The sequence below is a fragment of the Hemicordylus capensis genome, chromosome 8, assembly GCF_027244095.1.
Source record: "Hemicordylus capensis ecotype Gifberg chromosome 8, rHemCap1.1.pri, whole genome shotgun sequence".
Classification (NCBI taxonomy): Eukaryota; Metazoa; Chordata; class Lepidosauria; order Squamata; family Cordylidae; genus Hemicordylus; species Hemicordylus capensis.
In genome coordinates, this window is record NC_069664.1 from 29,167,713 (window position 1) to 29,183,883 (window position 16,171).

Genomic DNA, 16,171 nt, shown 5'->3' on the forward strand with positions numbered 1-16,171 from the left:
GAATGGGACTGTAGACTCCCTCATGCAATGTTTAGCTGATTGATCCAGGGGGGCCGATCTGAGGCTCTCCAGTTGTTGTTGGACTACAGCTCCCATCATGCCCTGCCTCAATTTATGAATTAATCAGGAGCATCTTTTTAGTTGCTGTTTTAATTAATTAATTACCGCCACGCTGCCCTCACCAGCAAGCCCTTTTTAAAGAATTCCCCTTTATGCTGCAGCACCAACTGCCAAACGGGTTCGAGCTTGTTCGGTTGAACCGACCAGGCCAGCCAGTGGGTTTTGTCGAGCCAATATGCAGACCCGCGGTTCAGTCCAAATTTGGTTTGCATTCGGAACAAACTGTGCAAAATGCCATGCAAAACAGGTCCATGTGCAAAATGCCATGCAAAACAGGTCCATGCACACCCCTACCTCTGTCCTATTGTGTGTGTTTCGCATGTGGCAGACCAGAGAGATGTATTGTGGAGCTTCCCTGCTCAACATCCAAACTCCTCTGGTGAGTTCTGGCGTAGTCGTAATTCTTTCCTTGCCTGATTCAGATGATTCTGAATCTCTTACAGCACAGCCTAAGGTACAAGCCCCCCGCTACATGCTTCTCTCTCTCTCTCTGTTTAGGGATAGAAGAGCAGACAACGGCAGGCTCCCCCACGAGCACCAGTAAGTTCCTCCTTCCTGCTGTAACTACTGGGGAATGGGTCTTTCACTCTGACAACATTCTGAACGCCAACCACAGAAGAGAGCTTGCACAGTGGACGAGGCTGGGTTGGGGCAGCCCGGAGGGCCCATGCCTGATGGTGAGGCGATCCCTAGGCATGGTGTGAAAGCTGATGCTAAGCCGGGGCTATGGTTTGGTCCAGATGGGAGACCCCTTGGGACCCCATGTCCATTGCCTTCGCTTCCATGATGCTGGAAAGGAAGGATGCGCTCAAGACAGATGAAACATGGGAGGGGCTGATCAAGTAAAATAACATTAGGATTGGTCAGGAAAAGCCCCCCTGCCCAAACCTGGCACCAAAGACCTCCGATAGAGACCCCCCAGGAATAAGGGCAAGAGGGGAGTGACTCCCCTCTGTCCCCAGCCACTGTGAAACAAGTATCCTGGTGGCAGAGCAGAAGAGGAGAGCAGTTGGTTTTCAAGGCCCCAACGCCTGGGGAGGCCCTGTGCTATACCTGTCCGCAGATACGGAGGTGGCCTCAGTCTCCCTTCAACCCAGCCATGTGGGTGAACTGGCACAGTGCCTTATCTTTTCGGTTGAAATGCTTCAAGGTCAGTCTCCCAGTGTGCCCCAGCTTTTGAAAACCTGCGATAGCTTATATAGCATGGAACACACACATTACAGCATTAGTGAAGTAGAGTGTGCCGTCGAGTCGGTGTCGACTCCTGGCGCCCACAGAGCCCTGTGGTTGCCTTTGGGGGAATACAGGAGGGGTTGACCATTGCCTCCTCCCATGCAGCATGAGATGATGCCTTTCAGCGTCTTCCTATATCGCTGCTGCCCAATATAGGAGTTTCCCATAGTCTGGGAAACATACCAGCAGGGATTCGAACCAGCAACCTCTGGCTTGCTAGTCCAGTCATTTCCCCACTGCACCATTAGGTGGCTGCAGCATTAAAAAGGTAAAGTGTGCTGTCGAGTCGATTTCGACTCCTGGTGCCCACAGAGACCTGTGGTTGTCGCTGGTAGAATACAGGAGGAGTTTCCCATTGCCTCCTCCCACACAGTAGGAGATGATGCCTTTCAGCACCTTCCTATATCGCTGTGCCCAATATCGTTGTACCAGTGGGGATTCAAAGCAGCAACCTCTTGCTTGATAGTCAAGCATTTCCCTGCTGAGCCGTTAGCTGGCCCGGCTGCAGCATTAGGTGCATGTATAATAATTTTAATCCCTGGCCCTCAAAAAATAGAAAATAAAAAGGTAGAGGTAAAGTCACATTAAGCCATCACCCCCCCGGCTGGAAACCCATCGAGTTCCAGTAAGCTGAGCTTCCCACAATGCTTTGTACTCGATGTTATCATTAACCCTGCCTCCATTCTCCACCCACTCCTGTCCAGATGTTTCCCCCCTCCCCACCTTGCCAGGAAATGAGACTTCAGGGTTTGGGTACAACCAGACATCAACTCCCCAAACTCCTGGAGAGGCCCAGAATGCCACAGCTGGAAGGGGCCTGGAGAAAGGTATCCTCTCTTGCCTGGGGCAGCTGCTCCGAGGGGCCTCCCCAGCCCGTGGACTCCACGCATGCTCTTACTGCTTCCACACCTTGGGCGGGACAATCCTGCAAGTCCCGACCCAAAGGCAACAGTCATAGCACTGTGGGGTAGTTTTTGTTCTGCTTTTTTCCCCTTTTCTTTTTTTTAAGGTGGTTTGCACCAAAGTATGCCTCATTTTGCAAAAAGTAAAGGTCACAGGCACGAAGTCAACATGCATGATTCTGCTTTGTGTGTGGTGGTTTCTCCCCCCTGTCTCCTCTAAGTCACAGGGAGGACAAGAGTTGCATGGGCTTCTGCCCCTCTGGGACATCTTATTCAGCTCCTGAGAGTCTCACTGTTTTTTGAGATTTTGGCATGTCTAGACTATCGTACATTGTTTTAAAGCATAGTATCTTCTAGTAGTTTCAGCGTGGGGCAGTCCTTCCCAGAAGTGGTCTGTCCCACTCTGGAACCCTGGAATGGAAGTTGGTCAGTTCGGATTTTCCTGTCGTAGACATGTGGGCTAGAAACTTGCCTTTTAAAAAAGGAGAAACAGAAGCTGAATTTGAATGCCAGCTACTTAGGCTTTTCTGGGCTCCCTGGGAATTGCAGCACACAGTCTGGGCAGTAGCATATCCAGGTCCCCCTGGGCCATCCATGGTGGGCTCGTTTTGCTCCGGGGAGGGTGGGGGAGGCAGCTTGCCACAAGACTGAGCCTGCCTCCCACTACCCCTGGTGTGCTGTTTGCTTTGGTGCCCTGAAAAGCTGTAGAAGACCCTCTTCCTCTCGACAGCAGCCTGTGCGTAGCATGGAAATGTCCATGAAGACCGTCAAGAGCAATGTGAAGCCATTGGTTTAATTCCTTCCAAAAGACCCTTTTTTTAACAGGCCAGAACACCGCAGTTCTGTGGGAAAGTCCTCTTCATGGCGCTTTCTGGCTGCTTGCTTCTACTTTAGTTTCCTGGACTCAGCCTTCCTCAAACTAAAGCCTTCAGAGGCGTTGGGGAAAGATTGAGGTCTGTTTTCTGGATTCCAGAAGCTTGATGCTGTGTGTGTTTCTCCTCCCTCCCTCCCTCCCTCCCACAACAGAACAAGGCTCAGAGAGCCAAGGTGTGATCATTGTGCCCATCGTCATCTGCATCCTGGCGATTGCCCTGCTGGGGGCCGTCCTTTACTTCCTGCACAAGAAGGGGAAACTGCCGTGTGGGCGCTCCGGCAAACAGGAGATGTAAGTGCAACCCCTCCTTTGCACCCCTGCCTTCTCCCCTTCCGCCCGCCGGAGACCACGCTTTCCCATCTCATGGCACCAAGAGGCTTGCTGCTCCTGACCTCGGGGGTGGGGCTCGAGCTGCTCTAGGACCCGCCATCTTTGGCCCAGTGGTGTTGGATAGGGAAGCAGAGCCAGCCCGTGCTGGCGAGTCTGAAGACACACTGGCACCAAAAAGACACCTGAGTGGGCCCCAGGCAAGCCTTGCTGGGGACAACATTCCCTAAGTGAGGGGCCACCACTGAGAAGCCCCTGCCCCGCAGTTGCCCCTGCTTGAGAAGATGCTTCAGAGCACTGAGAAGTGGGAGGTGTCCAGGTCCCAGGCAAGGCAGGGTTCTTGACGATCAGCAGCCAGGGTTCTTGAATGGCACGCTGAAAGAGAGTAAGGAAAGGGATGTTCCCATCAGCCAGCCCCAGGGAGCAGTTCAATGAACTAGCTGCCATTGCTGAGCAGTCTTCAAGCACAGCCCCACATCTCACAGTAGTCTAATCTGGAGGTTGCCCAAGTGTCCTCCTCTGTGCTGGACAGCTCCTCACGGAGACCCCCAGGCTGAATGCGTTCCTCTCAACACTCTCCCCCTCCATCCTCCCCAGCACAAAGCCTGAAGCCCATAAAGACGAGATTGTAGTTGAAGTCAAGTCAGATAAACTTCCTGAAGAGGCGGGGCTGCTGCAGGGTGCCGACAGCGAGAAGAGATCTGCAGGTGACCAGGTAGGCCGGACTGCCATGGCGGGTGCTGCCACCCACCCACCCCGAGGTGGTGAGGGTGAAGGGGACAGTGGCTTTCAGGCAGGGAGCTCTCCTCCAAAGCCTGGGAAGGGGTTCCCGTGGCCTGGTGTCTTCATGATGTGTGACCCCCTCTAGCCACATACCGCCCATTCAGGAACAGATACCTGCAAGAGGGGCATTCATGATCTGCACCCGGGCAGAGGTTGGGGCTCACAGCCTTCCCTTGCAGACCTTCAGGGTTATGGGACCCTCAGCCCTTCCTTAGTCCACACTTCCTAGCTAGGAGGGGACGGTCTCTGTGCCCAGGGAAGGCAACCCTGGCCTGCCTCTCCCCCTCCACGCCCCCTTGGCATGGGGCTACAGGTGGGTTTTTGATTGCCCATGGCCTTGCACATCTTCCAGGAGGAATGCAGTGTGGCCACACAGGAGTTCCCTGTTTGGCAGGCACAGGTCTCTGCCCTCCACCTTGCCGTGATGTGCATGCAACCTGCCCGCTGGTCCCTGTGCTCTCCTCTTCCCTCCTGCTCCAGATGTCGTCCCCTCCCCCCCGACTGCTGCCCTTGCCTCCAGAGCCAGGCCTGCCTTGTAGTCTGCCATCTCTTCAGAGGACTAGTGACATTTCAGTTCAGACACTGGCTCCATCACCTGCTTGGCTATGCCTCCACGCCCACTCATCCACCAAACGGCTGCCATCTCCTACCCTGACTGCCCAGCATGTTCCTTACATGGCAGGACATGCCAAATGTGGGTTTGCTTTTTCACTGGTCACGAATTACCATGTAACTCCCCCCACCCCGCTTTCTGCCCTAAAAGGGAGAGAAATACATCGATCTGAGGAACTGAGGAGCGAGACGGCAGCCCACCTTCTTGTTCGAGACTCCTCCTGCCCCTCGGAACGCCCTCGCCCCCCCTGCTCCCGTGGCCAGAGCCCTTCAGAGGCCCAGCAGCAAATGCACAAGGTGACTCGACAGAGAGGAAGGCTGTGCAACCCCCACCAAGGAGTCTGAAGGATAACAAAATGAGCTGAAACAGGACAGGCATTTTTGCTCTTGCAGACCAAAATGAAACTTAAAAATACATATATTCCAGAGCATCTTTGTTCCGCAGCTGGTAAGGAAACCTGTGCTCCATCCAACTTTTCGTGTTAGCTTTTGTGGGGTTTTTTGGTGTTTTGTTTTTTCCCCCCTACAGTTTCTGTTTTAGAAAAAATTTAAAGCCAACAGCCAAGTACTTGCCCAGCTGGATCGTGGAAAGCTAAACACGTCTCTTGTTAAGGCTCCTTGCCTGTTAGTAGAATTAGAGAACCACAACAAGACTTTTCGTTTCCAGTAAGACTGGATCTAGGCTACCCAATTGTTAAAAGCCATGCTCCCCACAAGCTCTTCCTTGGACTGGTCCGGTTTGAAGTAGGCAAAGTGCTAAGGAAGGACCCTGCCCTCAAAGGGGATGTGGAAGCTCGGAGGAGGTTCTCAAGGAAGTTAGCCCTTCACGGGGGTTCCATTCCTCACGACTGCAAATAATGAAGCCATTACTAACAAGGCCGTGCATCTATGGGAATTGGGGGGCTAGGTTCCAGAGCCTGGGAAATGATCCAAAAAAGCAGAAATAAGGATGGAGCGCAGCAGTGTACTGTGGCCACCTCAGATCTTGCACTCTCCCGCTCCTCCAGTAATGCATACAGTACTGTAATTGCTTCCTCACCCCCACAGTTAAGGTCAGCACTTAGCAGCACAAACTCCAGGCCAGACTGCTGCTTTGCAAGTTGGCCAGAGAGGCATCACAGGATTGAAGTGAACACACACAGGAGTTCCTTCACCCCACAACATTCAAGGTCAAGGCTTCAAGTTAAGGGTCCAAAGGTAAAGTTCAAAACCACAGATATGCAGAACACCCTACTGCGAATATTGAATCTGGTGCTTATTTTTAAAGCATGAATACGTGAAACTGCAAATGCTGAAACCACATTTAACAAGGTCTACTTGTTCTGTATGGAGAAGCTTCTCTAGCTGCAAAATGTATAGCTTTTGGTGTTTGTACATGATAATTTGAGACAGCCAACTCCTGTGAGACCTTACTTAGGGGTGAAGAACTCATCAGTCTTTGGAAAACACACATGAAACCGGACTGCAGTAGGAGAAAAGCAAGTCAGTGAAATGTCCTTTCCTTACTACTCCCCTGCACTAGTGTCAAAAGTAAGGGGATGGTTTCTACATATTTTTTAATCTTGCAAAACTTCCACCCCTCCTCAAGAAGATAACCATGCTGGTGACACTGAACACTTGAACAGAGTGGATGCTCTCTGCTACAGCCTGCAGGTGGAAGCTGACATACCTGTCATTCTTAATATTACTTAGGCAGTATAGGGTTCTCCTCACCACTGGCCCAGTGCTTGGACAAGCCCTACTGCTTCTCTCTCGCACTTCCCAATTCAATATGGCCATATACTCTAGGCACCTGCTTCTATCCATAATTGTGCTCTCAAATCATATTTCCCGTCTTCTGCAAACTCAAACACAAACTGAGCAAGCGAGTTAAGATTTTGTTTGAACACACTTGTTTCTGTAGTGGTTCAAAGTAGTAGGCAAACTCATCACCCAAAACCAGGGGGGAGAAAATGGGGTCTTGCGCTTTACTTGTAAGCTAGAAAATTATCAAACAAGACAAGATGCTTTTGTTATATATATTTTTGTTGATGTGCGTGTAAATTTAAGAGTGTCTGAGTTGCAGGGTTTTTATATATATATATATATATAATTATGAAAAATAAAAAGCTAAAAAGTGTTCAAGAATCAGAGCTTTACTAATAACAGTATACACAAGGAGGGGAGAAATAGAACTGCTACAAAACACTGTCCCAAATCAAGTTTCTATTCTTGAATCTCGGTTCAGATATGAAGTTTCTTGCATATGTGGTTGAGACTGGCATCAATACACTAACTGAAACCATGTTTTGGTTGGTAGGTTTCATTTCTCTCACCCCTTGATCCAAAGACATTTTGTCTGAGAGGAAAAGCCCACCTTTAACTACCTTGTTAACAAAAATGACCCTAAAAGGCAGATCTTGGTTAATCTTCTCACTGCAGCAACTGCCTCTCTGTCGCAATGTGGTGTGGGGCAATTGATGCCCAGACTTCCGCATGGCAGCTGAGACACTCCTAGGGCTCTATACCACTCAAGAGGATGCAGGACGAGCACACTGAATCTGTGTATGTGGTGTGTGCACACATGCTGAGTGTGGAAGGCCAAACCAAGAGCTATGGAAGGCACTGAAGGCCCACCTCCAAAGCCCTAGCAAACTGGCTCAGCTTTGAGATTCCACAGACTATCAGTCTTCTTGCACAGCCTTAAGGGTGACGAATTTGAAGAAGAACAAGCCGGAGATCTCCAGAATGCCAAGTTCCGTTTCTCCCCCCCACCCACCCCCCCGGAAATTTAGAAACCACTGCACCATGGTATTTAAACACGCTATATATCTTGGGAACTTCTGAAATACCCCAAGCAGACTGCAGCTGGAGGCCGAGATCTGACTTGTCAGGGAGGTGAGTGGTGGTCCTCTGGAAGAAAAGCTTGTTTCAAGCAGCCAGACCCCCAGCCCTGTGTGCAGCTTGAATGGCCCCTGTCATGACCCGAGGCCTATGGGGACACCGCGTCCAACTGACACAACACAACAAATCTGCTACAACAAAGAAATTTATTTAAAAATAAAACTTTGTTTTTCTTTTTCTTTTACTGACACACATGAAATTCCCTAACCCTCTTCCACCCCCACCCAAGCTCTTTAGTGGGCAGCTTGCAAAAATGAAAAATAAATAACATTAGTATAACCTCTAAAACATGAACAATGTATTTGCAGAACAAAAACAAAAAAAGAGGACTTTAGACCAAATGAATCTTAAAGCTCAGCTACTCTGTAAGAATATTTACCTTCTGTTCTTATTCTTTACAGGTCTGAAAGGATTAAATACTGCTAATATAACTTTTTTTTTTTAATATTAATGACATTAGCTTTTAAAATAATGAAAATCTGAATTTTTTTTAACACTGATATTAACTCGGTTCTCAGCCTTCAGGAGAAATAAAGCTACTTTTGATCCTGCTCCCCCCCCCCCCCCGGCCAAAGTGGACCTGTAATTCAGCACGTTGGTTCGTCTCCCACATCCCCACTAGCAGTTCTTGCCAAACAAACTGCAGAGTCTTCATGAATGGGTTAAGAACGGCCACCAGTGGCAAGCAACTCTGCCCAAAAATGGCTGCCCCAAAGGGTGGGCTTTATAAACCCCTGCAGGAAGGCAGCACTGGGCCACAGAACAGGCACTGGACATGTCATACTGGGGGGGTCAGGAAAGGTTGGTTCTGTTCAGCAATCAGACAGAAATTCGACTCGTTGAGCTATGTTGGTACATTACTCGTCAGGCATCACTTCCCACTTGTCACAGATAGGAACAAAGGAAGCTGCCATATACCGAGTCAGACCATTGGTCCCTCTCGCTCAGTGCTGTCTGCACAGACTGGCAGCGGCTTCTCCAAGGCTGCAGGCAGGAAACTCTCTCAGCCCTATCTTGGAGATGCTGCTGCCAGGGAGGGAACTTGGAACCTTCCGCTCTTCCCAGAGCGGCTCCATCCCATGAGGGGAAGATCTTCCAGTGCTCACACTTCTAGTCTCCCTTTCGTATGCAACCAGAGCGGATCCTGCTTAGCTTAAGGGGACAAGTCATGCTTGCTACCACCAGACCAGCTCTCCCCTCCTAAGCAGACTAGTGGATTTCTTGAGTCCTGTTCATGCTGAAGGGCAAAGTCCACAGGGCATCCCCAGAAACAGGGGAGTCTCAACAGCACATTACATGAGAGGCAATGCCCACAGACAATCCCCACGGCACTTCCAGACAGGGGCCCTGAGGACGGCAGGCAACTGCACAAGAGGCCAAGCCCGGCAACATGGCTCTCGTTGGCTTGCAGCCTTTTGCCACCTCTGTGTCTATTTTGTTCATTCTGTTTTGGGAAGGGAAAGGGGGCAGGGAGGGGGAGAGGGAGAGAGAGAGACTCCTTTTCTCTTTGGGGATAATCCAGAACACCCCATGGTTTTTGTTAAAACCCTGCACCCGTTGCCCTGCCTTTAAGCCAAGCTTAGGGTGACATTCAAAACAGGCAGCTCACTGTTGTGCCAGGGCTCAGGTAAGAAAAGCTCCGTGGTCTCGAAGTGGGACACACGGCTCTGGCCGTTGCTCCTTCCAGCCTGCTGGATGCAAGAAGTCGTTCCGTGCTCTCCCTGGCGACGTTTTAAACCCATCTCGTCTCCTTCAGATCCCAGGGTGGAAATAACAGCATTTCCCCTGTCAAAAGGCACTAAACATTTGGCTTTATGTAAAATAAGTTGATTTTTTTTTTTTTTAAATCGAGACACAGGAAAATCTATCACAAGGTCAAAATTAAAAAAAAGCAGCAGGGAACGCACCCCAGGAAGCGTCTCACGCTGCCTCTGTTGTGCTTGCAAACGATGACATTCATGTGGTTCGAGGAGAAAGAGCCACTTAACACATTTCCTCACGTAAATTGAAGACACAATAAGTGGACAAAAAAAAGGACACATGCAGAAAAGTCCAGTCCGCTCGACATGCTACAATGCTCGCCCACCACCGTCTAGTCCATGGAATAGTAGCCACAGGCAACCAGTCTTCAACGATGAGGGCTTGCTAAACTTGGGCTCTTCCGCGCGTCTCGCGCATGGCCCACTCACTGCCACTGCTGCAGCTGTTGCCGCCTGGCGCCAGGGGGGCACCCAGGGCCAGCTGGCAACAAAGATTCGCTGCAAGCACCCCCCAACGACGACGGCAGCACCGGCAGCTTCTCCGAGCCGGCTGGGATATCCAGCCGCTGTCAATCGGCCCTTGACCCAAGCCAGAGTCAGTGGCAGCTTTGGAGAGAAGCCTCGTCCCCTCCAGCAGCCTTCCCGCCTTCTTTCACAAGGACGGGCTGCTTGGTTCTCAAGGCTCGAGAGACTGCCCGGCCAGCAAGCTACCCTGCGGCTGCGGCTGCCAAGGGACAAAGGGCCTCCCTCACCCACCTGCTCCGAAATGCTGCCGGGCTCTCCGACAAGACACGTGGGTCGGGGCTGGCTAGGGACAAATCTTCACAGTGTTTCACATGAACAGCCCGGCTGGCACTGCCACTCTCTGCCCCATGCACAGGCAGGGCTCCTGGAGTGTCTGGGCGGCACTGGCGTTGGGCAATTCCTTCCCGGGGCAGCAAAAGACACAGACGAGGGCTACTTGGGCTGTAGCCACGCTCTCCCTCTGCCTTCCAGTCACACCACCCTTTTCAAGTGGCACTGAGACACCACCGGTGGGCTTCTACCCGCAGCACGCACAGAGGTCACTCCTCTCGCATCCCCCCCCCAGTGATTTCCCCCAGGGAGCCAAGCGCCCGTGGACAGGCAAGGCTGTCGGCTTAGTGCGGAAAAGGTCCCGTATGTGCAAGGTCCCTCTCTCTGGCCCCCTCCTCTTCCAGTGGAAAAACTCAGTGACCGTCTCTGGGGCCGAGAAGCCAGTGCAGTTTGACAGGGAAACTGCAGGCAAAACGAAACAGGCAACACGTTAAGACCAACCTCTGCCCAATATAGCGAACACTGCCGTGAAGGCTTGGAAACTGGAGGAACGAGGAAAACCTCCTCTGGACACAGGCTGCAGCTGCCAAGGGCCAAACGCATCTCCCCCCAAAACGCCATCAAGAACCACCCCAACCCCCAGCCCCGCCAAGCTTAAAATGTAAACAAGGGAGCCTCCTGGGCGGGTAAAAGGACCTCGCTGAGCACACTGCGCCCAACCAAGTGGTGCAGTACACAGAGGAATGGCCCTGCCGCAGAAAGCTCTCCAAAGGAGCGGGTGGGTGGGCTGGAGCAGGAGGCCTGTGGAGTGCCATCGTAGGGGCATCCGGATGGGCCAGCCACAGTGCCAGGAGTGTCGAAGAGGGAACTGCTCTCACCTTGAGCCATCGCAGCTCTAAAGTGGAGACTGCCCCGAGCCAGAAAGCAAAGCAGCATCCAATTCTCAGAGAAACACAAACAAACCCAGCACTCATCCCACACCAGCAAGTAGTTCGACATCTCCGACGCTGGACAATCCAGTGTGTGGCAAGAGGAGGAGCCTGCCTCGCCAGCAACGGGGAGCTGGAAAGGACGACGTGGAGACAGAGAAGGCAGGACACAGCGGAGGGAAGGGGAGCGGAGGTCCTCGCAGAAGGACGCGGGCGAAACCTCTTCCGCAGCCAAGACACGGTCCCCGAGTGGCAGGTGCTCGGAAAAGCCTGAGCCAAAACATACAGCAGTGCAGAGGCCCAAATCTAGTACTGTGAACCACGGTGGCGGCGGGGGGGGGGCCATACCAGGAGCCAAGTGGAGACGCCTGGCGTCTGCTTCAGATTCACAGCACAAAACACATGCCTCAACCCCACCCTGCCCACCAGCAGGGGCCCCCGGATTCCTTCCACAAGCAAGACGGCCATCCTCTCAAACTGGGAAATAGGGGCTGGGCTGGGCTGGGGGCGGAGGGGAGACGCCAAAGGACACACAGACTGTCAAGAACACCCCGATCTGCTCCATTCCATGCCATTTGCTCTGAAACCTGGAATTGCATAAAACCCTGATGACCGATGCGCTGTAGAGGCAGGCTGACTTCACAAGAAGTCTAGCAAGGAGCCGATCGCCTCCTCTAGGTAGAAGCTGGGCAGGAGGTTGCCCAGGCGGGCGGATGAACAGGCGTGTCCCAGGCAGGGCCAGAAGGGGTGCTATGTGGCCACGTGGGCAGGGGAGGAAATGGAGACAAATTCTCGGAGAATGTTTTTGGCCATGTCGATATTGTTGTGGGCAATGACGAGCGCTTTCTGGATGTCCTGATAGGCGTAGCCTTGACTCATGAGGCTCTCGATCTCGCTGGAGAGTTGCGGGGAGGCCGCACAGGCAGCCCCAGCGCCACTGCCCTGCAGACAGCTGCTCGCTTTCCGCTCAGAGTTTATTCTCCGAGGCAAGGGCTTTGGCGGCCTCTCGGGAACCTGGGAGCCGTCCGAGAAACCTGGAAGAGAAAGAGCGTTCAGGGGAAGAAGAGTGGGGGGGAGCAGGGGAGAGGACAAGGGCCTTGCAGACCAGACCTCCTTTCCCCAGCCAGCGGCTGTCATCCAAGGCTGGGAGAGGACACCCCGACAGAAACAAGAACGTTCAACTTGGGGGCTGTAACTCTTCGCATACGGCGTGTTTCCATAAATGCAGCCGCTTTGTGATGACAGAGGCACAGCCCCGAGTTCCAGATATGCAATAGCTGAAAGAGCCAGACAGCTGGCTAGCTAGTCAGTTGCTGAAATCCATGGCTGGTCTCATTTGTCACAGCATGGAGGCACAGAAAGGGTCTCAGAGGCACCACCTCTGGAATGGGGGAAGTTGTCATTGTGCCATAAGACTTCGGAGAAATGCGCCACGAAGGGGAGGGCCAGCAAAAAGAACGCCCAGTTGAGGCCATACTTCTTGCTGGTTCCCAGCCTCTCAGACACAAAGAAGTGAAGAATGGGCCCTGTGAGCACTCCCGAGCACTGCCTCCTGAATGCCAAAGGGCTATGGCTTTGGATCAAAAGGTCAGGAGGTGGGACTGGCAACCTTGCCCACGCAAAGCCCCCTGGGCAAAAGATCGGGCACAGCTAGTGAGCCACAGTGCCCAGTCCTGCTCTAGAAGGTTTACTGGCAAGTGGCACAACAGAGAGATCTCGAACTGGTTCAGGCACACAGGCACATCGCTCCATTCCTCACCGCTGAAAGTATGAACCAACTCCCATTAAAACACACTGTGTTGTAGAGAACCCAGAAAATCCTCTCTGTGGACTATGACGCTGCCATGGGGAGAGTCAGGCCACGGCAGTCTGTCCTGTCTAGGCTCCCTGGCTGTAGCTCTCCTAAGCATCAGCTCTGCGCCTGCAGCCCTCTGTTCCCTCTGAGGGCTCCTTTGCACCTGCAAGCCCTCACTGGGTATGACCCAAGTCACGGCACACCAGTGGACCAGCCCAAACCCCTGTGCACTGCCCACCTCGGCAACCCAGACAGGTGTCTGGCCAGCCTGGCTTCGAGGGTCTCCAAGGAAGAAGATTCCCACACCTCTCAAGAGAGGGCCACTTCCATTGCTGTTCTGATCTGACAGGAATGTCTTCCTAACTCTGGACTTCAGCCTCTATCCCCGGAATCGAAGCCCACGGCTCTCCCCCTCATCACAGAGGGAAACCAGTCCCCCCACGTTCAGGTCCAAGCCGACTTCTCTCCCTCCTCGATGACGATTGTCCTCCAGCCTCTCCTCCTGCATATTCTGCCTTCCCGCCCACCACGCGGCAAGACAGCAAGGCCCGAGACTAAGCACCTGTCAGAACATCGCTGTCCAGAGAGACACGGCTGAAGGCAGTGGCTGCGTTGGAGATATCCGACAGGGTGCGCCGGGCAACAGTCACCGGGATGGCCGGTCTGGGCACGTCGTAGCCGTCTTCTTCATTCTCAGACTCCTCGGGCCCGTTGCTGGCATCGGCAGCCGCGACGTCCCCTTCAGCTTAGAAAACCAAACAAAGAAGGAGCACATCACCACCTCTAGCCCTTGCAAACGTATTCAGAGGGGAAACCTGCATCGCCCAAACCCCAAAGCTGAGGAAGCAACACAGAAAACAAACGGTGCAGAAAGCAGGGAGCATGCAAACACTGCCCAAACGCCACCCATCTGAAAGCTCCCAGGAAGTTCTCCAACTCTGCCCACTTTTACAAGCCGCTCTCTTCACTCACACCCTGGTTTCTTTCTGCATTCCATGAACACAAACTCAGGTAAGCCAGAGTGAGAGCCTGGGAGAAAGCAAGCCTGCGGCTCCTCGCCTGGGTCTTTGGTGAAGCCTGCCTCGGGACACTCACCAGGCGCACTGACAGCTTCACAGCCAGGTGCTGGTGCTGCTCCGGCCACTGCCGCCGCCTGGGAGTGGATGTTGAACATGGCTTCGTAAGTGCAGCCATCAAGGTCCTGGTCACACTCCAGCACTCTGAGCAGAGGAGAGAGAACATGTGCTTCAGGAACTCAGCAGCCTCCTGCAGCCAAAGCAGGCAAGGCACACTGGGCTCAAGGCTACACATTATAAAGCCATTCTGGCCAGAGGTCATCATCCGCCACACAAAACGGGACTTCTTTTGGTTCTGGGCTTTCGTTACATTTCCAGGGGTCATTCGAGTTAAAGATCCAAGCCCACGGGTTTCTGTTGCAGGTCACGTCTCAGTTTTGCAAACTGCTTTGAGCAGTTTTGGGAAAGTGGTATATAAACATTTCAAAAAGTAAAATTCACTCTCCTTTAAGATAGTCTTCACAAGGTGATTATGCCACATCAACTTTGGAAGGCAACGTGCTTTTTGAAAAACCCCTCACGTGATTAAGAGCTGGCACTTTTCACACCTGAGTAAGCTTTAGAACATTAGGAGGTATTCAGAGTGCTGTATTTGTATATGAAACTTGGTAAAAGTTGTCCCAGGGAGACTTTACTACATGAAAAGGGAATGCATGAACAGGGCCTAAATCTATAGGATGTCTATTGTTTGTTACAGCAAACAAGGAAACATTCCTCTGGAAGAGCAGCACGATCCTTAAGGCAGCTGCCTCTCCAGGTCCAAGGTAAGCTTTGGAGGTAGGGCTTGAAGAGTTAAATTGCATCTTCAGGTAAATCCACATGTTTGCTTTTGCGCTTCAGTCTCATGGCCTACCTCTTACCTTGGAATGGAGTAATTTGGAAACACAAAGCAAGGAAAACCATGACAGGCAAAGTTCAGCTGAAACGAGACCAACCCCTCACCGTGAGCTCTGAGTCATTTCTAAAGGCAATTTGACCTCTGGCTTTTGGGCAGCCGAGCTGGGTGGCACGAGGGGCAGAGAGGATGGAGACATGTACTCGGTGTCTTCCTCATTTTCCAAGTGCTCTCCAGGCGGTAACTTTGGCACAACCAGCGGTCTAAGGGGGAAGGAGGAGGAGAAAGAAGAGGGGGAAAGGGTCACCCATCAAGGAGACAAAATGGTAACTATCAATTCCGAGAACAAAGCAAGGGTTTGGAAAGGCTTCTGACCCGGTTCAGATTCCCAGAATGCTAAACTGGGCCAAAGCCAAAGCCAATCCTTGCACAGCAAATGACAATCCAGGATGTGTCATTCCATCCTCCAGGCAGTAGAGGCCTCAGACCCTTACACTTAGGGCAGCAGCATCTTTAGCTTGGCTGAGCCTTGGCTTTGTTGTGATGCTTACTCTGCACCCCAGACAGCTTATGAGTACCAGTGCTGGGGGTCCTCAGTTTTTTCAGAGCTCTTTTATTCAAGGAAACCAGCTAAAAGCATAACACAATGGGCCACACCCAGACTAAGTTAGTTCTAACTTGTCTCAGTCTTTCCAAATGCTGCTTAGTCAACTAACTGCTCTGGTTGTTGCCCAGTAATTTTAAGCATTTTTTAAAAAGACAGATGCAATTTAATATAAAATAAATGATCCCCTCAATTTCATGCATTTTAGCATCCCAGCAAGTAACATGTTCCAGTGCAGAGAAAACACATTCTTAAACTAGCACAAACATCTGCACACTAAATGGCTACCTATGATAGATTGTGTGAGCCAACTTTATACTGGCCAGTGTGCTGAGACATCCCGTCAGGAAAAAAACAGCATACCTTACAGCAAGCGAATAGATGGCATTGGCAGACGAAGAAGGTTTGATTTTCGAATGTTCACTGTCTGAGCTAGCCAGAGGCCCACCGGGCTGGTTCTGCAAGGAAACATCAGGTCAAGTGCTGCCACTGGCCGATGGCTTGAAAAGTACAACCTCCCTAACCCCCACCCCACCCCTACAGGCACCAAGAACTTCCCTGGCATTGGTTATAGAAGAGCCTGAGCACCCCATTTCATGGGCAATACTGTGGGGGCGTGCCCTAGGACAATATGGGAAGGAGC

The 16,171-nt window shown here is 52.0% G+C and overlaps 2 protein-coding genes across 5 annotated transcripts in view; one reads left to right on the forward strand and one right to left on the reverse strand.

Moving 5' to 3' along the window:
* Nucleotides 1-6,970, forward strand: part of MCAM (melanoma cell adhesion molecule) — a 41,675-nt gene extending 34,705 nt beyond the window's left edge. For 2 of the 3 annotated variants that reach the window (XM_053269187.1, XM_053269186.1), the window contains exons 13-16: nucleotides 619-660; nucleotides 3,282-3,420; nucleotides 4,054-4,171; nucleotides 5,003-6,970. In XM_053269187.1, the coding sequence (XP_053125162.1) occupies nucleotides 619-660; nucleotides 3,282-3,420; nucleotides 4,054-4,171; nucleotides 5,003-5,032 (329 nt within the window). In that variant the 3' untranslated portion in view covers nucleotides 5,033-6,970. The remainder of the gene's footprint in view (nucleotides 1-618; nucleotides 661-3,281; nucleotides 3,421-4,053; nucleotides 4,172-5,002) is intronic. The other variant, XM_053269188.1, reaches the window with a different exon arrangement.
* An 891-nt stretch (nucleotides 6,971-7,861) lies between these two features.
* The window catches only part of CBL (Cbl proto-oncogene), a 48,033-nt gene continuing 39,723 nt past the window's right edge, over nucleotides 7,862-16,171 (reverse strand). For both annotated transcript variants that reach the window (XM_053269185.1, XM_053269184.1), the window contains 5 exons: nucleotides 15,892-15,986; nucleotides 15,032-15,187; nucleotides 14,109-14,233; nucleotides 13,576-13,758; nucleotides 7,862-12,252 (listed from right to left, as the gene is read on the reverse strand). In XM_053269185.1, the coding sequence (XP_053125160.1) occupies nucleotides 11,969-12,252; nucleotides 13,576-13,758; nucleotides 14,109-14,233; nucleotides 15,032-15,187; nucleotides 15,892-15,986 (843 nt within the window). In that variant the 3' untranslated portion in view covers nucleotides 7,862-11,968. The remainder of the gene's footprint in view (nucleotides 12,253-13,575; nucleotides 13,759-14,108; nucleotides 14,234-15,031; nucleotides 15,188-15,891; nucleotides 15,987-16,171) is intronic.